The 19556-nt window shown below is 51.1% G+C and overlaps 8 protein-coding genes across 8 annotated transcripts; 2 read left to right on the forward strand and 6 right to left on the reverse strand.

Moving 5' to 3' along the window:
- The first annotated feature begins 80 nt into the window (after window positions 1–80).
- On the forward strand, window positions 81–2571 carry ASPSYDRAFT_1173154 (uncharacterized protein). The gene is made up of 5 exons (XM_040840270.1): window positions 81–834; window positions 894–951; window positions 1147–1658; window positions 1722–2007; window positions 2203–2571. Exons 1-5 carry the CDS (start codon window positions 283–285, stop codon window positions 2268–2270), a joined length of 1476 nt encoding a protein of 491 aa, XP_040705255.1. The 5' UTR covers window positions 81–282; the 3' UTR covers window positions 2271–2571.
- Window positions 2536–3117, forward strand: ASPSYDRAFT_29940 (uncharacterized protein; the record flags this gene model as incomplete). The annotated part of the gene is made up of 1 exon (XM_040844707.1): window positions 2536–3117. The coding sequence occupies one exon, from the start codon at window positions 2536–2538 to the stop codon at window positions 3115–3117; it is 582 nt and encodes a 193-aa protein (XP_040705256.1).
- A 193-nt stretch (window positions 3118–3310) lies between these two features.
- ASPSYDRAFT_87996 (putative aquaglyceroporin) lies at window positions 3311–4734 on the reverse strand (the record flags this gene model as incomplete). Its single annotated transcript, XM_040851935.1, has 2 exons — window positions 3311–4638; window positions 4689–4734. 2 exons carry the CDS (start codon window positions 4732–4734, stop codon window positions 3311–3313), a joined length of 1374 nt encoding a protein of 457 aa, XP_040705257.1.
- A 525-nt stretch (window positions 4735–5259) lies between these two features.
- Window positions 5260–6669, reverse strand: ASPSYDRAFT_43378 (FAD-dependent oxidoreductase). The gene has a single exon (XM_040846637.1). The coding sequence runs from the start codon at window positions 6611–6613 to the stop codon at window positions 5405–5407; it is 1209 nt and encodes a 402-aa protein (XP_040705258.1). The 5' UTR covers window positions 6614–6669; the 3' UTR covers window positions 5260–5404.
- A 270-nt stretch (window positions 6670–6939) lies between these two features.
- ASPSYDRAFT_77605 (Zn(II)2Cys6 transcription factor) lies at window positions 6940–9563 on the reverse strand. Its single transcript, XM_040850900.1, has 2 exons — window positions 7231–9563; window positions 6940–7165 (listed from the first exon to the last, which is right to left on the reverse strand). The coding sequence occupies exons 1-2, from the start codon at window positions 9430–9432 to the stop codon at window positions 7001–7003; spliced, it is 2367 nt and encodes a 788-aa protein (XP_040705259.1). The 5' UTR covers window positions 9433–9563; the 3' UTR covers window positions 6940–7000.
- A 228-nt stretch (window positions 9564–9791) lies between these two features.
- On the reverse strand, window positions 9792–10506 carry ASPSYDRAFT_87999 (NAD(P)-dependent oxidoreductase; the record flags this gene model as incomplete). The annotated part of the gene is made up of 2 exons (XM_040851936.1): window positions 9792–10315; window positions 10362–10506. The coding sequence occupies 2 exons, from the start codon at window positions 10504–10506 to the stop codon at window positions 9792–9794; spliced, it is 669 nt and encodes a 222-aa protein (XP_040705260.1).
- A 408-nt stretch (window positions 10507–10914) lies between these two features.
- Window positions 10915–13779, reverse strand: ASPSYDRAFT_88000 (uncharacterized protein; the record flags this gene model as incomplete). Its single annotated transcript, XM_040851937.1, has 5 exons — window positions 10915–12350; window positions 12407–12758; window positions 12809–13351; window positions 13400–13541; window positions 13592–13779. 5 exons carry the CDS (start codon window positions 13777–13779, stop codon window positions 10915–10917), a joined length of 2661 nt encoding a protein of 886 aa, XP_040705261.1.
- A 778-nt stretch (window positions 13780–14557) lies between these two features.
- On the reverse strand, window positions 14558–19130 carry ASPSYDRAFT_199339 (uncharacterized protein; the record flags this gene model as incomplete). Its single annotated transcript, XM_040843764.1, has 4 exons — window positions 18218–19130; window positions 17872–18168; window positions 17134–17816; window positions 14558–17083 (listed from the first exon to the last, which is right to left on the reverse strand). Exons 1-4 carry the CDS (start codon window positions 19041–19043, stop codon window positions 14558–14560), a joined length of 4332 nt encoding a protein of 1443 aa, XP_040705262.1. The 5' UTR covers window positions 19044–19130.
- Between the last annotated feature and the right edge of the window lie 426 nt (window positions 19131–19556).

The raw sequence follows: 19556 nt of genomic DNA on the forward strand, positions 1-19556 counted from the left end.
GCTGAGTGGTACGCGTAGGCCACCACCAAATAACTGCCAGGGGGATAACAAAACAACGCTCCTTTCATACGAGAGTATAAAGCTAAGCATCAACCCTATTTCCTCAAGAGACATCTGTGCATGAACAAGACATATCAGACAAAGTCAATGTCTTGTTGGTTAGGAAGACAAAGAGCTACCAGAACACTAAAGGCCTGTATAACAAGATCATCAACAAAGAGTTTTGCAGACAAAAAGCATTCTCTCCTCTTTATTCAGACAGAAATATAATAAAGGGATACCATGTTGCTTCACTCAGTAGTATTGCTAGCAATTCAATCGTGCGCAGTTCGAACTTCGCCTTGTCAGATTTCGAAAATCCTGCAGAGGAGATTAAATCACATCAAGACCGTTGAAATGCCCTGCACAACCCTGGTTGACATGTGCGCCGAGTGCAGCAAGCAATACGCTGGTATTCGGCAGAGAACCCTCGATCATAGCATCGCAATACAACCAGGCATTTATCCTGTTGCATTTCGAGCCCAGTTCTCAAAATATGAAGTACCATTTGAATATGTTCTATCACTAGCAGAGCGTACACAGGAAACATTATATCAAATCTTTGGGCATGATATCCCTGTTATCGGATGCAGCAGTATTCCTGATTGCCAAGCTGATGACAGGGTATGGGTATCTATCTTGATTGAATTTCCTGCAGAGGATAAGGAGATCATAACGAAGATGTTCGGTGGATATACAGGATTTGTTGAAGGCTGGGAGTGTCTGATGCCAAGAGGCTGTCCGAGTGCGTTCTATTTGGAGTGGCATAAGGATCCAGTGGCACTGGGGATTGAGGTTTGATCTGAGTAACCTATTTCGGTATATAGATGGTTGTCAATATGAAATCCGTCTAGGCCCTATCCAGTGATGGTCTGGATGGCCTGGCCAAGTTCTACTATGCTACTGCATTCAGTGCGTTCTTTTAACTTTCAGCAAAGAGTCTTTATTTAAATAATGATAATCAGATAGAAAGAATGAACAAGAGAATTCGATCTCTGAAAATGAAACCTAACAACGAGCAACAATCCATTAACAGTATTGCGACCACCTTTATGTCGAGCGACATATAACAGCAGCAAACCCAGCCAGTATGCTCGAACAGTACAGATCCTCCTAACTCGCTTGCAACACTGCTAACAGTCAAGATGCCGAACTACAAGTCCAAGTTCACCGAAATGCTCGACCAGACGACAGCATGCAAACATAAAACCCCCTCCAAAGGATCCACCAAAATGTGCGATCCCTGCTGGAACAAATGGGAAGCCCAGCACAGCCAAATGGGCATCACCGATCCACGTTCACTCCCCAGGTCAGTGTCAATACCCCAAAGAACCCTCACCACCGTATCCGAAGAGCCCGAGCCTGAGCCCAAACCCAAACCCCACATAGACCCATGCACTGACTTTAGCAAGATGTGCGAGTATTGCCTGGAACGATTCGAAGCCGGAGATGCGCAAGGAGCCGCGATCCACCCCTGCACGGACCAGGGAACAAGGTGCGACTACTGCTGGAGGGCGTACGAAGTTTCCGTGTGTGCAGATCACGAGAAAGTTGCAGAAGCGACAGACCCGTGTTTAGATCCGGTGACAATGTGCGATCACTGCCGGGCTGCGTTCAAGGTATATAGCAAGCATACCCCGGTAGAGGCCCTACTGCGGAAGCCGGGGACGTACCCGGTGTAGTTCCGGCGGTTGCTGGATAGAGGATCTGTTGGGCCGGACTTTGTCCAGGTGGTTAGCCGGGGTTTGGCGCAGCGGTTGGAGAGACGGTATAAAAGGAGGGTGCGTGTGCATGTTTCGAATTATGTTCCTGTGAAAGATGGCGATTTTGAGACGGGGGCTTGGGTGTTGGTGGACTTTCCCGAGGTGGTCAGGCCTGATCGAGAGATGTGCAAGGATCTCTTTGGGGGTCTTCCTTGTGGCAGTCGAGGCTGGTCTGTCATGCTTCCCTCGGCGAAGGAGTGCGTTGGTGAGTTTCGTCTGCACTGGTTTGACAGTCCGAGGGTCGAGTGGAATAGTGTCCTTTAGTTCAGATTTTAGATATGGTCATTATCACGGATTCCTATATTAATGTCCGATACCTGCCCTATATTCTTGTATGAGCCATCCCGCGGCATAATAATGTTGTTTATATATCAATATCTCCTATGGGTTTCCCGCACAGGCTATGGAGTGTCAACATTTCCTGTACAAGCGTATATTCCTGGACGCTCCATTCACTGGGATATCTGACCGAGTGTTATGACCTCTTTGTACAGCCCTCCTTCACCGGCTCATTCACTCGATGACAATAACTGGAACCAACAAAGCAGGTATCAATAAATTGCCAAACATGAAACACAACAAACAAAGGCTTCGTGTTTGTCTGAGCTGAATATAAGACATGTCTTCCCAACGCAGTAGAAGTGAGGGATCTATTACAACTGTCGAAATGGAGTAGATTGCCGATTTAACGTCACGCTTGGGAGACATCCTGATAGATCCAGAGAATGCCAACATGGAAACCGTTCAAATCGAATCCACAACTCCCTGCAGCCTTCCAGCCACAGATAAGAACCCTCTCTGCCCCGGATGCAAAGCCCTCTACACAGAACTCGAGCCGTATATCGAGAACGGCGAGGCCAGTCCTCACACCGAACCCGGATCCACACATCGGAGAGGCAGCATCAAGCTCACAAAACTCAAACGCACTATCCACACCGACGAACTCAGCCAAAGAATGTACCCCTTCACCTGGTTCATATCCACCGCCTTCCACCGAGTCCCCGATGATACCCTAGTTGACGAGATGGGAGAACATCTGCTCCGTTTCTTGCCGTACGTGATTGTGGGCAATGTGCGAGTCCATGCAGCGCTAGTGGAGGGCGCGGACCGTGTGACTGCACATTTCATGGTTGATTCTGATACTGGCCGTATGCCAGAGAGGAAGTGGTTTCGTGGGATGTGGATGCGGTATGCGGCGGACTTTGACTCCCTGGAGATTTACTGCGGTGGCAGTGATCCTCTGAGGAGGCGATTGCTGTTTCTCAAGGCAGCGCTTGATGTGGATGAGTTGAATTTGGAATATGATGTTGATTAGTTTCTGTTTGGGAGAGGGTCAATCAAACGTTCCTTGGTGGATGCTGCATTTCATATCTACATTGACCAAATAATCCGGTTTACTGACAATAAATGTATAAACACTTGCTATGCTAATGACAATATAGACCCTCTATTAAACTCCCAGTAACACCTGCCAGCTGGATCTACAATAACAAACAAATATAAAGTAATTATTCAAACTGCTGTGCCGCTCGCTCCAGATCGGGGATCTTATTCTGTCCCAACCGCGTCTTCTTCCTTGCATTTCTCTGCTTCAACAGAAACGCCCTCTTCCTGCGTCTAGGTGGATAATTGACCGGACTCTCGCCACCGGTAAAGATAATCAAATCGTAGAGAAACCCCCCAAATAAACCACCAAATATATCAGCAATCCACGTCCCCCAAACCCACCATGCATAGCGCTCGCGGAATAGATGGCCTCCCCAGCCTGCCATAACAGCAACAAGTCTGCCCCCGAAATCACGAGCAGGGTTGAAACATCCTCCTGTCGTGAATCCAAGAGCCAAGATCATGACCGTGATGAGCAGGCCGATGATGAATGCCTGCATACCCGCTCCAGGTGGTGCATTTGTATCGTCACCTAGGGCTAATATCACACCCACGAGGATCGCACATCCGACAAACTCGCTGAAGAATGCTGCAGCTGGCTGCACGAATTCCTTAGGCATCGTGACCATGGCCTGCTTCGCGACGGACTCTGACTGTGGGACATTGCTCATAGCCGCAACACGCACGATGGAGTCGTGGTAGATGGCATATGCAATCCCACTGGCGGTTATGGCGCCAAGGATCTGGGCAATGGTGTATGTTACGCACCTCCGCACCGGGAACCCTCGCCAGACAGCGAGAGAGATCGTGATTGCCGGGTTCAGATGTCCACCGGAGACACCACCAGCGAGGTAGATGGCAATCATAAACGCGAATCCCCAAGCCGGCGCCAGCGAACCGAACGAGCCAGCCTGGTTCTGCGATGTATATGTGGACAGACCCGCGCAGAGACCAAGCGTCATCGCAACAGTCACGCCCAGCCACTCCGCTAATTCCTGGCGGAGAAAGTGTCGACATTTCCCCCAAGTGTTGAAGAAGTCCCGGTTATCGCTCGTGGACTGCTGAGCCTCGAGTTTCCCCTGTTCCTCCTCCTTGTCTGCGGGCTCGGCAGCGGGTGGTTCAGTCGCAGCAGGCTGGTTCTCGGCGTTCGCGTTCGCATTCGGTCTGGAGACGTCTTCCTGCCCGTGGTCGTCTTCGCCGGTTTCTTTATCCTCTGTGCGCATCCCGCTGCGCACGACGTGCGGGAGGGGCTGCGCGAGACTCCATACCGGCTTGTCTTGGTGTTTCTGGCTATACTGCGGGTTGAGGCGGACGTAGTCTGGGTGTAGGTATGCGATGCCCTGGTTGGAGGTCTGGGGAGGGCCGGCTAGAGACATTAAGCCGGGGTTTCGGCCGGTATGGGTTTCATTTTGGGATATTGTTCGCGTTGAGCTGGTGTTGAGCGATGTATCTGTGGCTGTTAGCTGGCTGGGATGAAGTTTGCGTCGCTATTTGGCATACCGTTGTTGTTGTTGATGTTGCCGATAGGCCCGTCGTTGCTCCTCATTTTGTTTGGCATACAGTCAATGTAAAATATTTAGCTATTGTGCTGAACATTTATATATGGGGTCTGTCAGATTTTTATGCAGAGTTGGTGATGAAGGGATTACATCACAGACTGTTCCTATGGATCTGGCCATTTCGCCATCAACAGTAAAACTCGATCTTGCCAAGATAAGCCAAGGGGCGAGTACGGGATGTCATTTGCTCAGACTTCTGGAATTATTTTGGTTCGTTGGCCACGGCCAGGGAAATCTTCATATAATGAGTCAAGGCGATCCTGCTGCATACAAGCCTGGCCAGAATGGATCAGACCTTGGTAGATAAGACACAATTCCGTCAATATCCCCACAATTTTCAGCCTGAAACGACTCGGTGACCGGCATCCTGTCCGATTGGCGGGCCCTCAGCCCAGCTTGGATTCGCCATCTGTCCCTCAGTCTCGGCTTGCCGGTTCATATCTTCGTCCACTGCTGAATGGTTCAGATCTGCTGTCAGTACTTTTGAGTAGAACTGTAACTCTGATAGCTCCACCGCCATAGGTATGGCTGATTAGTGCCACGTTCTACATGATCGACCTCCACTGATGGATGCTCGGATTGAAGTGACATTCTCATGACTGCTGCTCAAACTGTACTGAACAAAGAATATACTGCGTAAATCAATGAGTATGAACGTTACAGGCCCTGCTCAGCCAGCCATCCCTCTACCATCTCCCCAAAGTCTGGTCCGTATAACCAACCGAGTTCAAACGGCTCATGGCCTTCTTGATCAGGGGGATTATTGGGCATCCTCCTCTTCTCAATCTGGGCATTCAGCGCCAGCACCCTATCCACTCTCTCCTGCCGTCCCTTCTGCCAAATCTTCAGTCCCCGCTGCAAATCCTCCCCCTTGACACGTCCAAAGATCAAAGCAAAGGTATAGACATCCTCAAATGCCTGATTAATCCCCTGTCCCGCAGTCGGCGGAATTGCATGCGCCGCATCACCAAGGATGATCACCCTCGCACGACCCGAACTCCAACTCTCCAGTTTCGGCACGACGTAAAACGGCCATAGATTAATCGTCTCGGTTTTAATCTCGGAAACCGCATTCTGCGCCACAGCCGGAAAGGCACCGATATCCTTGCGGAGATACTCAATACACCACTCCTTATCATTAAGCAATGCATCCCACCCATCCCGATCCAGCTCCGGCGCACGTTTCTGTCGCCCGATGAACACCTCAGACCCATCGGCCTTTTGCTGCGCAATCACAAACGCCCCGTGCGTTCTGTTCATAATCGTCGTGGGCAGGGTATACCCCTCGGGAAGGTCCAACTGCGCCGTCGGCACCGCAGCAGAAACACCCATGGCCTTGGTAAATACGGGCTCCAGATCCGGATACAGATATTTCCTTACTTTGGAATGGATCCCATCGGCGCCAACAAGGACTGTTGCTGTCGCTGTGCTCCCGTCGTCAAACGACCAGGTTACAGTGGATGGTGTTTCCTCGGTGACCGCGGTGAATTTCTTATTATAGATAATGGGTACACCGGCGTCCGCAACACGGGTGGAAATTTCGCGGATGAGAACATTCCGGTAGATGCGCAGCGCCCTGTATCGGTATTTCTCAGCTGAGCCGAACTCGTAGCTGTCGAGGGGTTTGTCGTCTTCTGTGCGGAAGTGGAGGTCGTTGAATTCGTGGCCTTGGGTGCGTACATTCTCGTAAACGCCTAGAGCGTCCAGGATTCGTAGGGCGTTGGGGGAGAGCATTACTGCGCCGCCGATGTCGAGGGGCGCTGAGCGTGCTTCGTAGATAGTGCAGGGGATGGATTGTTGGTGCAGGGCTAGAGCCAGAGTTAGGCCTGACAGGCCGGCGCCGATGATGGCGACGTGAGTGGACATGATGAAAGTATAATCAGTAAATCTCTCTATATTGACTCTCTTAGACTTGTTGTTGGTAGATGTAGTGAATGTAGTCCATCTTATATAGATGTAAGGTGGTCTTACATATCAAGCTGACGGATCCGGATCCGAGCTCGGATCCGGCCATCTCCGGAGTCTGGAGACAGTCGACCTGCCAGGTACCTCATAGGCTTATTGTGTCGTGCTGAAGAACCGTTGATCTACGCAGGTCCAGGCCGGCCTTGTTATTGTGAACTGCTGCGGATAATTTCGCTATCTTTGTACACCCGGGCCACCCGACAAGTATGATTTACAACGCAAAGGTAGTCATTCACTCATTTCCATTGCTCATTGCTGATTTACATACGGGAATAATATTTAACATGGTCACACATTCCCAAAGAACCCGCCAAAAGACCCATCATCGAACCCGAACGGATTCACCATGAAGTTATTAAACTCCGCGGCCAGCACGGGGTCGTCGCCCAGGAAATACGGTATTTCAGCCATAGACGCAGACGGGTAGGCTGGCGCAGTCGGGGTAAAGATATGCTGTGATGGATGCATCTAGAATTAGCATTAGCATTTGGAGACTTGAAGTATATAACGGGTCATACCTGTGGAGTCGGCTGAGCCATCTGCGTATCAGGCTGAGTCGGGGCCTGACTCTGACTCGCAGAAGCGTGCATCTGATCCTGTACCTGCACCCCATCCTGAACGAACTGCGGCTGCTGCTGCTGCTGCTGGAGTGGCTGCTCCACCGTGGAAGCCAGATGCTCACGACAAGTCATCATCGCCTTAAGCACGCCCTGCTTAACAATCTCCTTCTGGTTCTCCTCGGACCCGCGCGCACGCACCAAATTCAGAACCACAGAAAGAAGCAGGATATCTTTTAATTCGCTGCCCGGGTTATCCGTGGTCCGCGCCATGCCGTCTAGAGCGCTCTCGACCGCGCGGATGAGATTCGCTTTACTATGTTGTGCGCGCCACGGACTCGGTGCTAGTCTCATGTACGCGCATACGCTGAGCGCCGCCTGCAGGATGTCGTTGCGGCAGAAGGTCTGGTAGAGCTGCCAGTAGCCCGGGAGGTTGTGGTAGTCGATGTCGGAGACCGTGGGGTCGAAGTAGTCCTGGTAGGAGAGGACGGTCAGGGAGGAGTTGAGCAGGATGTCCCACACCTCAGGCGGGGTTTCCGTGGCGCCGCATTTTTTGATGATGGAGCGGTATAGGCTTATTAAAGGCCGGCGGATGTACAGGTTTAGACGGACGCGGTTGAAGAGTTTGAGGGCTGGCTCGTCGGGGACGGCTGGAGGATCGAGGCGGAGTGGGTGTGGGATTTGGCGCAGGCATTCTACTATCCGTCGGCCTTGGTCCATTGCTTCGTCGAGATCGAGGTTTGGGCCGGGCGTTTGCACCATGGCCATTGCGCGGATGCGTGCTGATAATGACATGCCTAGGGTGATGTGTGTGAGGGTGTCTGTCCACTCGGTTAGTGGTTTGGCAGGGGGCAGCTCGGTCATGTCTGGGTGGTAGTCGACGTCGCAGATGTTAAGGGGCATGAGCGGAGTGAAGTCGATGTCGGGGATGGTTATTGGCATGCCGGACAGGATGGATGATTGCAAGTCGAGCTCGACGACTGTAAGCCACAGTCGACGCCGCACTTCCTTCTGATAGACTGACAGGTCTGTGCATGCACTCAGATCCAGATGCAGCCCCATTACCATCGCCGACCGCACGAGAGCACCTGTCATCCGCCAGACCTCCTCTGGTGTCTCAAGGTGCATGTGGCGAGCTGAAAGTACAAGGGTTTCCGTCTGGAGGTTCGTGAGCTCCGTCCGCTGCTTCCGCGAGAGCTTCGACAGCCACGAGCGGACGAGGTTAATGGCAGGTTTCTGCAGGTACTCGACAGCAGCTGGATACGCCTTTTTAAACTCTTCATCTGCCAATGCAACAGTCGCAGCCATGATAACCGTCAGCTGCGGGACGAACATGCCGTACTGCTCACTTCCCCGGTCAGGATTGCTCCAGAAGTCGGTATACTGCCGATACAGCGTTGGGATGTGGAAGACGCGCATTGCGTCCTCAAAGTTGGTCGTATACATCTCCATCAGTTTGTCGCAGATCTCCATGGGCGGCATGTTGTGTTCCATCTGCTGCAGCTCCACAGAGGCGTCCAAGTCTGGCTGTGAGTCCGGGGTGTCAACCGGCATCATGGACCTGCGCTGCAGGAACTGGACCTCCTTTGCAACTCGGAAAATCGCATTATCCTGGGTACATGCACCGACCAAGTCCTTTGCGCCTTCGAACTCCTGAATCAGCGCCATCCGGTCGTTCTGGCCGCGGTACCGCGTCCTGGTACCCTTGACGACCAGCGTACCAGGGTACCTCCGACCAGTGTCAGCAACCTGCCTCTTTCCCACCTTGCCCGTGCGAACCGGCAGTCCCAGTCCTCGGGTGACAGAAGCCGCCTTCTCCGAGCCGATATTCAGCATCTCCTCGACTCGCTTCAATCGCTGCTGCAGATCCTCAATCAGGCCAAACCCCGTCGCGCCCGTCCCATGTGAACCGCCGGACGGCGCATTGTGCTCAGGGGTAGCGGCAGACCCGGACCTTGCGCGCTTGGGCTCGCTCGCAGCAGGGGTCCCATGCAGGAAGACGCAGTTCGGCGCACAGCCGGCCCTGGTGCAGTTCTCGCACGGGCTGACGCGGTCGCACTTGAGCTTCTTCTCGCGGCAGCGCAGGCACGAAATGACTGGGCGCGGGCGCTTGCGCGGCTGGGCGAGGTCTACCGGGCCGGGCGGGCCTTGATCGGATGACATCCTGACTCGAGCGAGATGGATGAGAGGTTGAGGCTCTTCTCGCCAAGGGGATAAGTCATGGCGTGGAGAGGGGAGCCGTGCATGGAGAACTGGTAATTCTTCAGGGGCGGCCCCACTCACTTTGTCAGCTGCAAATCGCCATCTATCTTTACAATAGAAGCCTTTTGAAGTACGGAGTATACAGTATAATAATTGGTAAATGACTGCCGGATCTACTTTCGATCTGTGCTAATGAGTTGGATAGGATTTAAGCTAAAATAATGCATTCGTGTCAACCCCTCCGATCTATATGTATAGCCGCGCTAGCACGCCCCTTACCCTTTTAGCAGTAAAATATATAATAACCATAAGCAAAGAAATCAATGACTCGTAGTAATTACAGCCGCAGACCTATCCCACCTATCACTCTCAGTAGCCTCAACCAAGAACTGCGCAACCCCAACCCGACTCGCCGTCGCCATCAGCGGCACCCCCTTCCCATTCTTCGGCCACACCTTGACATCTTTTTCATTCGTCTCAACAAGCCGCGATGGCCAGACCAAGACATAATCAAGTCCACTCTCTTTAACCACCTTTGCCGTGGCATTGTGGTCATCATACTGGTAGCTCATGTTGGACTTGCCCATGAGCAGCCGCAGGACGCAACTCATATTATCCCATGATTCGCCAACCCCAAATGCTTGAAGAACGACGACCTTGCGTACCCCGTACTGCTTCATTGCGGTTATGACGTTGGCGTTGCAGTGAGTCAGTAACCGTGGTGGAGAGATAGGGGCCGCGAAGGGACTGTCGCTGGCCCGGGGTGCACTCAGAGTAACAATCACGGCGTCTGGAGGTGTAGGCTGGAATGCTGCCCTGACGTCTGATAGCTCCGTAGGTGTTCCTGGTATATGTTAGTCTTGGTGTAGGAATGTTGACGAACGGTTTACCTTTGATGACAGTTAATCCAGTCCGCACCTCTCCCAGGACAGAGGGGTTCCGGGCCAGTGCGACCACTTGGTGCCCTTTACTGAGTAGTTCGTCGATGGCGATCTTGCCGCATCGTCCTGTGCCGCCAATTATGAGGACTCGCATTGTGGGATGATAGTGATGTTTTTGGGATACGTTGGGAAAAATGGAACGAGATGTACATTGGGATAGACTGTTAATATTTGAGCAAAGTGTTTGTTGTCTGATTGAGACCAAGAGTACACCGACGCTTGAATCTATACTTATACAGCCGAGGCCATCTGCAAATCCGGAGAAGATCTCGGATCCGACCGGACTTGACCAGCATCTCCGGACTTGCGGCTGTGTCCGGCAGAGCTGACTGTATAGAATGCTCAGTCCTATAGTTTATTGCTATAAGCACTGCATATTCATTATATCTTTGATGGCTAGTATCGATAANTGTGAGTTTGGCCAGCCACCAAGCTGGTCCAGGTCGAGAGTCCTGGTACATATCTCACTCACAATACTTGGGTTTATATACAGCTATCTACGCTAATGCCCTCCATCGTCTGAGGAGCCGTCATCTGCATCTGATAAAATAACCCCAATTTCCCGAACTTTAATAGCTTCGTGCGAGTCAATATCCTGCTCTTGAAGCACCTCGTCCATACGAGAACGCCAGTATCCGTCAAGAAATTGTCTGAGACCAACGCCAAGTTCATCGTATTTCTGGTCGAACTCCACCGTCAGTTCATTGAGCTGCACAATCATCGCGGATTCCTCATCGCGTATTTCAAAAGTTTCCTCTGGATCTGGAAACCTCACGCCAAACACAGAGGAGGTATGACAAGTATGGGTCATCCTCAGAGCCTCAAACGTAAGATATCTAAGAATGGCAGAAATTGTTGTATTTTTGGAGTGCGTGTTCGATGTGCTGTATACTACTTCTTGAAGGTGGCCAATTACCCCTAAGCGGTTTGGACGGTAATATGATTTGAGCAGTTGGGTTAATGGTGAGCACCCACGCTCTGAGCATGCGCAGAGACAGTCGTCCCTAGTATCGTCTGAGAGAACCGTGGAAAGCAGCCTCGCCCCAGAGAAATGTGCTGACAGCATCGTCTCTAGGTTACAGGTAGACGTGCTATCGTGGGGACAGGCTTTGCTATGGCATTTATAGCTGGCCGTATAAAGCTGAATTCCGAATTCACTTGCAACGTAAAATATTGCGGGATACCCGTTTCGCGAGGGGATGTAAAGGTCTGCACCTCTGCAAATCATCCAGTCGGCCATAGTTGTGAATGAGACTAACGAGCCACAATACGAGCTCATGTCTGCAATTGCTGTATTTCCGGCCTCACCACGTTGGTTCAGGTCAGTGAACCCAGCTGCGTAGAGGAGCTCAGCGGTGTTGAGGAGCTCAGCGGCGGGTATGTGTGTTTCAAGGACACTGTATACAGAACTCCCATCTGGGGTCCCGCATGGTAAGGGCTTAATTCCATGCCGTACAAGAGCACAATGCACACTGAAAGCTCTGGTATCCAGTAGGCCGCTTTCTGGTAGTTTCAATGACCGAACACACCATGATGCTAGGCAATAGAGCGCCATCTCCTGGAGCCTGTGTAGTTGCGCAGCCAAGATGGAAATTGTGGTCTTCAAAAAAGCCTTATCCCCACAAAGAACCGCACTTCGCAATGCGTACAGTGTTATATCCGGGCTATACTCAAGTAATAGCGATGTAGACTTAATGTCCTGGTTTCGACACGCGACGACAAAACAACTCGATATTGACTCCCCGTCTGGAGGCAGAGGAGATTCTAAAACAAGAAGCATACCAGGAATCCATCCTAAGCACCAACCTAAAAGTGTACCAAACCCCGGCGTGTCCGACCCTGAAGTAGAGCAGCAAGTTCCCGTTCGCGACAGACATTCCCGAAGCTTTTCTTCTGACTTTGTTACAATTGCCATCTGGAGTGGCGAAAACTGCATATCTAAGGGCAATAGGATATTAGTTCAGCATTTGACGTAACGGCAATATTGTACGCACCAGCTATCACATTCTGGATATACAGGCTTTGAACAAGGATTGTCTTCCGATGCCAGAATCCGGGGATGTCATGATAAGTCTGATGCAGATGTCGTTGATTAGTTACCTCCGCAAGTGAACTTAACTCACTCCCAAACATGAAAAGCCTCTGTAGTAGCTGACTGGCAGGAGTCGGAATCCCTCCCGCCAAGGGCAATTGTGACATTTTCGAGATCATCTCATCAGCTACCGAATCGCCGTTGAGTGCTTTCTCCGACACGGGCACACCGGCATCAATTAGTGAAGATGTAAAGCCCTGGAGCGCATCAAGGTAGCGCGAATCTTGCATATAGGTACCAAAACGTAGCAGTGCCTGGAGAAAGAGTTAGGCTCGAATTCCATAGATGTAAACAAAGTACGCACATGTAGTAGCGTGGTGCCATCAGCGAGGCGATCACTTGGTGCTGCTTTGCGGTTATGGAACATCTCCAGAATAGACCGCTGTGTAGATTCTAATATCCGAATGGGATACAGGGTGGTCCCAGATCTCCTCAAGTTAAACAATAATTCAAATGCCGGCGAGTCATCTGGAACAACGGAATGAAATTGGAGCATTGGGCTGATTGCCAGAGCCCCTGCGCCTCTTGTCAAAGTCATCGTGAATCCGACCGACATGCCCAACAGTCGATTGCAAAACGTATATCTTGCCGAAATGCCCATTGTTTGATGACCATCCACATACAGGGGACAGCCCGCTCTATGTCCGGCAGATACGGAGAATGAGAATGTTGGTGAGTATCTGGGCCGTCTGTTGCAGGTGCAGTACTTCTCGCTGAGGTGTGAAGAGCTGCTTTGCGGTAGGCGTCCCCTCAATGAATCATTTATAAGGGTTTGTTGGTTACAAAGGCGATTCAGTGTTCGAGGTTTTAGTCTCGGGCGCACACCAAATTCACCCCCTGCATTCCTCTATCAAAGGTCAGAGTCACAGTCAACTAGATCCCAAAGGTAGCATACCTGATGCACCGGAGCCTGTGATGAAGGAAACATAGTATTGCTCTGCTCGACAACGGTTAATATCCTGGTCGTCTGCATGTTAATAGCAGTGGCTGTCGAGGCCAGGCTTTGCATCTGCTTCTGTTGTTGAGTAATAAGAGCGCTAGCACAAGTACATCAGTAACGTTGTCTAGCCTTATAAGGGATACGAACCCATTTAGTAACTGCAGCGACAGATTTAAATTGCCTTGGAGGCCTGACACGTGCTGGGAAAGGGTGACGAGGGTTTCCTTCTTGAAGGGGTACAAAGCCCGTTTCAAGCGCAGCCAGTCGTGCTTTCTCACAAACGGCGATGTATCGGTCGATTTGCACTTGTCGAGCATCCCATCCAGCTTTGACATGCGTCTTCACACGACTTTAGCTGCAGAGAAACTATCTTTTTGTATTGGTCGGATGGGAGGTCCAGCTCCTGTTCAGGGGAGATAAATTCGTGAAGCACCTGCAACGAGTGTTGCAGCCCCTCCAGCCTTGTGGTAAAACCTGAAATCTCATCGTCGTAGCTTTTCCAGGGGCCATAATAAGCAATGAGTCCCTGGCAGACCGTGAGGCCCAGAGAGACAACTCCGACCACGCCTCCACCGACAGAGAAGGGGTCCGCCATGGTGAGTATGAACGTTTAAAGACTGGATAGCAAGATAAGGAACACCTCAGGGGTGGGTCGGAGATGACATAGGCTCTCTCAGTTTCGCGGGGCTTGAACTGCTGAAAGTCAGCCTTGTCTTGGCCGTATAACTACAGGGGCTGATTGGACCACGTCAACGAGGCAGTGGCTTAGACGAGGCTGCATATATGATGACTGCCATTCGAATGAGAATTCTTGGGCAGAGAATGGTATGAGACTTCAAAGTGGTGGGAGCCACCATCGGCGATGATACTTCGATTCTTTCTTCACGTATATTTCAATAGTCTATCTGGTTCTAAGTACATCGTTCTATTTATGCAAGTCTATATGATATGAAAGACCCTGAACTCCTGAACACCAAAACCAAATAAACCCTGCAAAATAGACGGCAGTAAAATGCAAGTACAACGCCAGATCCGTCTATATGCAACCGCAAGCCTATATACAAGACAACATCAAACAAACAATTTTATCCCCAACACCGAATAATAGTTCAACTACTCTGCCTTCTTCGACGCCTTGGTCCTCAACTTCATCAACGCAAACACTAAGGCATACCCACTAATGGCAAAGATGACACTAATCCCCGCATCTCTCCAGCCATAGTAATAATGATTAATATTCAAGGTCGTTAAAAAGTCACTTCCATCACGGAACTGACAAACCCGACAATCGGAAGTTGCGTCTGGATTCGCAATGTTAATCGCCCAGCCAGGGCCAGCCACATAATCCTTCAGATACTCGGCACAGGTACCATTCAGCGGATCAAAGCGAGCGTATTCATCCGGATTACAGATGACGTTGTTATCCCAGATACCGAATGTCAACATGCCTGAAACGACATAGTTGAATGGGTTTAGGTAGTATAGCCAGTACTTCCAGAAAACGTTCATCTGAGTGTATGGGACGAAGACGCCGCAGAACAGCACGAGGATCGAGATGACCATTGGGTTCACGAGCGCTGCGAACGTTGCATTAGGCGCGATGGCTGCAATAGTCTGGCCGATACCAGTGTATATGAACTCATAAACCAGCATGATGAAGAAGGTCGAACCAGCCCTGTTGGACTCATATGGAAGCTTGACACAGTAGTACCAGCAGAGGAAGTACAGCACCGCACAAACACAAAGGTACGGAAACTCGCTAACAATCAGGCCGATGACGAAGCTGATCCAAGAGTACATTTTTGACTTCTTCTCTCTTGTATCGTAGATGTTTCGGCGCTGGATGAAGAGCGGTTGCAGCTGGTTGATCACACCTGGTGCCACGAAGACGAAGTTGAAGATGGAGAACATCTTCAAGTTCAAGTCGCTGACTCCTGTCTTTGGACCTGCTCTCCAGAATGAAAACCCGTTTAGCAGGGCGGAGATGATGTGCAAGCTGAATTTATTGTTGACGTAGTTGGTGTTCCGGTATAAGGCCACATTCATCCGGTGGGTGACGATCTTGATCTGGTCCCATAGGGGCATGGAGAACTCGTGTCCGTCGTCCTGGGTTCCTGGGGGCTTGGACGCAGCGTCCGCGATCATGTTCTCGAGGTTATTGGTGACGTTGGCGTTTTCTGGTGACTTGAGCCATATATCGTGCCAGTCGTTGTCCTTGACCTCCGGGATTGCGCCAGTAACGACGTCGATCATGAATTCTGCTGGGTTTGCTTCGACGGGGCAGTGTGCGCCATACTTGCCGAAGTATTGCTTGATTGTGTTTCCGTTGTCGCCAATATCTCCAAAGTACACGGTCTTACCTCCCCTTGCGAGCAGGAGCAGTGTGTCAAACTCGGCAAAGAGCTGCGCAGAGGGCTGGTGGATAGTGACCAGAACAGCTTGTCCGATATCAGCAAGCTTTCTCAGGAAGCGAACTGTATTATAGGCAGACTGGCCATCGAGTCCAGAGGTTGGCTCGTCCAAGAAGATCAAGATACTGGGCTTAGCAACGAGTTCAACACCGATAGTGACACGCTTCCGTTGCTCAACACTGAGTCCACTTCCGACTGCTCCGATCAAGGTATCTGCCAGATCATGGAGCTCAAGCAGGTTGATGATAGTATCCACATACTTCAACTTCTCTTCTCTGGGCGTCGTCCTAGGCTGGCGAAGCAAAGCCGAAAATTCCAATGCCTCTCGCACTGTCGCGTATTCCTCATGCACGTCCAACTGCTCGCAGTATCCTGCAGACCGCTGGAACGAAACTGGGAGAGGCCGTCCATCTACCAGAATAGAGCCGTTGATGGTTCCGTCCGTTTTGCGTTGGGCCAGAACATCAAGCAGAGTTGTCTTTCCTGCACCCGACGAGCCCATCAGAGCACCCAGCATACCAGGCTTGACATAACCGTTCACCTTATCAAGAAGCACACGCTCGCCAGTCGGGGTGTTCACGGTATACGTCAGATTCTGCCAGGTGAAGATGGACGAGTTGCGGGAGATATTCCCTTCATCGAGCGAGCTATCACCGGGTGCATCGCGAGCACTGGCTGCCTTTTCCTGCTGTGCCTCCTCGTCCTTATGCCTTGCATGCAGCTTGAGTTTCTCACGGGGCACAAGAAGTGTAGCACCACTGCCTGCGCCGGCATTCCAGAAACAGGTGAAGATGATAGTCAGGCCAGCGAAGAATCCCCACCAGGCCCAAACAACGCCGTAGTTTCGCCACAGCTCCGTGAACTTGTAATGCAGGGATCCGAGATACTGGTCGCCCGTAACGTAGGAGGCACCTTGTAGTGCACCGCCAACACCAGCGCAGGCCTGGTGCCCTGCGCCCACGTCTTCGTATCCTGCTCCGCTGGGGATAAGGTTCTCGCCGACGCAGGGAATATGTTGGTCGTGGAACTCGTTGGAGAGGGCGGCTTGGAATGCGTAGGCAAAGGGGTTGGTGTAGTACAATTCAACGAACCAGTTTCTGATATCGGGCTTGGGGATCATGTAACCGGCGTACATGACGATTCCCTTGACGGCCGTTCCGGAGATCTTGGATGCGGCTTCGAACGTTTTGAAGGCAGCGCCGATGCATCGGAAGAGAGCAGTAAGACACTACGACAGTCAGATATTGATCCCCCTTTGCATTAGAGGTCGGCACTTACCAAGGTTGTTGTAAACAGAATAGCCCAGAAGGTGAAGAAGGCAGCAGCGGTATGCTTCAGCCCAATCATCCAGTAGATCACAACACTGAAGATCGTGCACTGGAATAGCAGTACAGGGAAATCAGCAGTAATCTGTGCCAGACAGAATGCTGCCGGGTGATACATGGCGAACGACTTGTGCTTCACCAGGACAGGTCGACCCTTGAACGACTCGGTCACTTCAGACATTGCAACGATGTTGTTATACAAGATAGCAAAGAAGACGCCACCACCCTTGATGAACAATCCAGAAGAGTCGTCCGGGGCGTCATAAAAGCATGAACCTGCGATGAGCGCCATGACTAGCGACAGGACCTGTTTGATCAGGAAGGTCGACTTTTCTCCCCAGAGGATCTGATATTGGCGAATAGTGCATGCAACCAGCTGAGACCAGAAACTAGTCGTCATGGAGCTCTTCTTCGGAAGGTGTTTGGACTGTTCCCAAGCAACCGACTCCTTGAATGCCTCTGTTCTCTCGCGAGCTAATGGGTCCTGGGGGTAGTCGTATTCTGAGATCATCTGGCTGTAGGTTGGCGATTTCTCATACTCAGCTTTGATCTCATCTGCGTTTCTGGGGAATCTGTTCTCATAGCCTGGTTTGATCTTTCGCTCAGTAGGGACAGTGACACCAGTTAAAAAGTCACCTGCGAGTATCCCGTTAGTAGATATGCTTCAGAACTGTGGTATAAGATAACTCACCAATATTTCCACCCTCGGTGTAGACAAACCCTAGCTCCTCCATGAACGGCTTTGCCTCTCTTGCCGGTCCGTAGTAGATCTGCTTTCCTTCATCTAAAACCAGAACCTTGTCGAACAGATTGTAGATACCATTTCCTGCTTGGTATAATGTCACGATGGTGGATAGTCCGTTCACGTCTGTCATGGCTCGCAGGGCTTTGGCCCACTCCAGCGAAGTGCTCGCATCGAGGCCACGCGTGCTGTTGTCCCAACAGAACACTGAGCCTTTTGTTGCCAGACATTCAATAATCGAAACACCTGGTCATGATCAGTATATGAGAGCAAGAAAGTTAAAAAGGTAACTCACGCTTTCGCTCTCCTCCAGAAACACCGCGCACAAATTCATTTCCAACTTTAGTATGTGCTGTATGTGAGATGCCCATGGACTCTAAGAGAAAATCCTTTGTCTCCTTGACATACCCATTCACGGAGTCACTACCGTCGGGAAGATGCGCTGGAACCTTGAGTTTCGTGGCAAAGTCCATGGTAGCCCCGACCTCCAGGTTCGGATAGAAGAGCTCCTCTTCCGTATTCATCACAATCTGCCCCTTATACTTCTCTGCTTCTTCGTGGTCCATGGTTCCAAACTTCACATCGCCATTTATTGTGCGATATCCCTTCCGTCGATTCGAAAGCAGTTTTAAAAGCGTCGTACAACCAGACCCAGGCCGTCCCAGCACAAGTAACATCTCACCAGGTCTGACGCAGCCGTGCGAATCTGATAGAATTGACCGCATCGGTGGCTTCCTGAAGTAGTCCTTCGCGACCTGGGGCAGGTTGAACTGCGAGAAAAGATTCTCGTTGACGGAGGCGTCTGCCGTTGGAACCTCCACTGAGAGCCCCTTCCATGTCACGCCTAGTTCGCGGGACTTGTATCCTGCTGCTCTGTCGCGGTCTCTGTTTTGGATGACTTGGTCTGTTAATCGCCATTCTGCGGTTTTGGGTGGTGATGGTGCGGCTGTAGGTGTGGGATGTGGGAGGGCGAGTGTGTCTGTGCTGGTTTCTCCGTGGGCAGGTGTGGTCTGGGGCGCAACGAGGGTGTCGTGACTATCGGCTACGCGTTTCTCTTGGCTGTATACCTGGTGCAGGTTTGCATCCGGGGGTTGAGACTTTTCGGAGGAGTCATTCTCCATTATTAGCAACGAGAGGATCAAGTTGAATAAAATTAAATACTAAGAAGAAAATGAAGCTTTGAAAGAGTGGAGAGGCTTGCAAAATACAAAGAAAGGAACTTCTGGGATTAACACAATCGAACTGACGGGAAGGGGCTTTGGATATATACTACATGGACTCTGGATACTCGGATGGTTCATCCAGGTACTTTGCAAGGGCATGTTCAAGGCTCACGGCACGATGCCGATCTTCCATGGATGGGTCCCAGTGGAGGCCTAGAACTGTCAAAATCCCTCGCTATCATCTTACTCCTTTGGGATCAAAAATACCAATAATAGATCGGATAAGCGTGCGAAATTCCAGGTGGCCAGGGCACCCGGCCCGATAGTCTGGGGCTTCGGCAAGGGCTGATGGGTTATTCTGCAGCACCTCGGGTTCGGCAGTTGCCAACTGGGTTGTGCCAGTGTTCTGAATGACAAGCTTTCAGTATTTGCCACGCTCTGGATGAGCAATACAGACGTCTCATTGGATAC

This window comes from Aspergillus sydowii (assembly GCF_001890705.1).
Source record: "Aspergillus sydowii CBS 593.65 unplaced genomic scaffold ASPSYscaffold_3, whole genome shotgun sequence".
In the NCBI taxonomy this organism is placed as follows: Eukaryota; Fungi; Ascomycota; class Eurotiomycetes; order Eurotiales; family Aspergillaceae; genus Aspergillus; species Aspergillus sydowii.

Excerpts from the sequence above, each read along its gene's own strand:
- ASPSYDRAFT_1173154 (XM_040840270.1), top strand. The coding sequence starts at position 283 with ATGTTGCTTCACTCAGTAGTATTGCTAGCAATTCAATCGTGCGCAGTT. Across the intron at positions 952-1,146 it reads CTACTATGCTACTGCATTCA|ATCCTCCTAACTCGCTTGCA; the intron begins GTGCGTTCTTTT and ends CGAACAGTACAG. Across the intron at positions 1,659-1,721 it reads ACTGCCGGGCTGCGTTCAAG|TTCCGGCGGTTGCTGGATAG; the intron begins GTATATAGCAAG and ends TACCCGGTGTAG.
- ASPSYDRAFT_43378 (XM_040846637.1), bottom strand. The coding sequence starts at position 6,613 with ATGTCCACTCACGTCGCCATCATCGGCGCCGGCCTGTCAGGCCTAACT.
- ASPSYDRAFT_77605 (XM_040850900.1), bottom strand. The coding sequence starts at position 9,432 with ATGTCATCCGATCAAGGCCCGCCCGGCCCGGTAGACCTCGCCCAGCCG. Across the intron at positions 7,166-7,230 it reads TGGCTCAGCCGACTCCACAG|CATATCTTTACCCCGACTGC; the intron begins GTATGACCCGTT and ends CATCCATCACAG.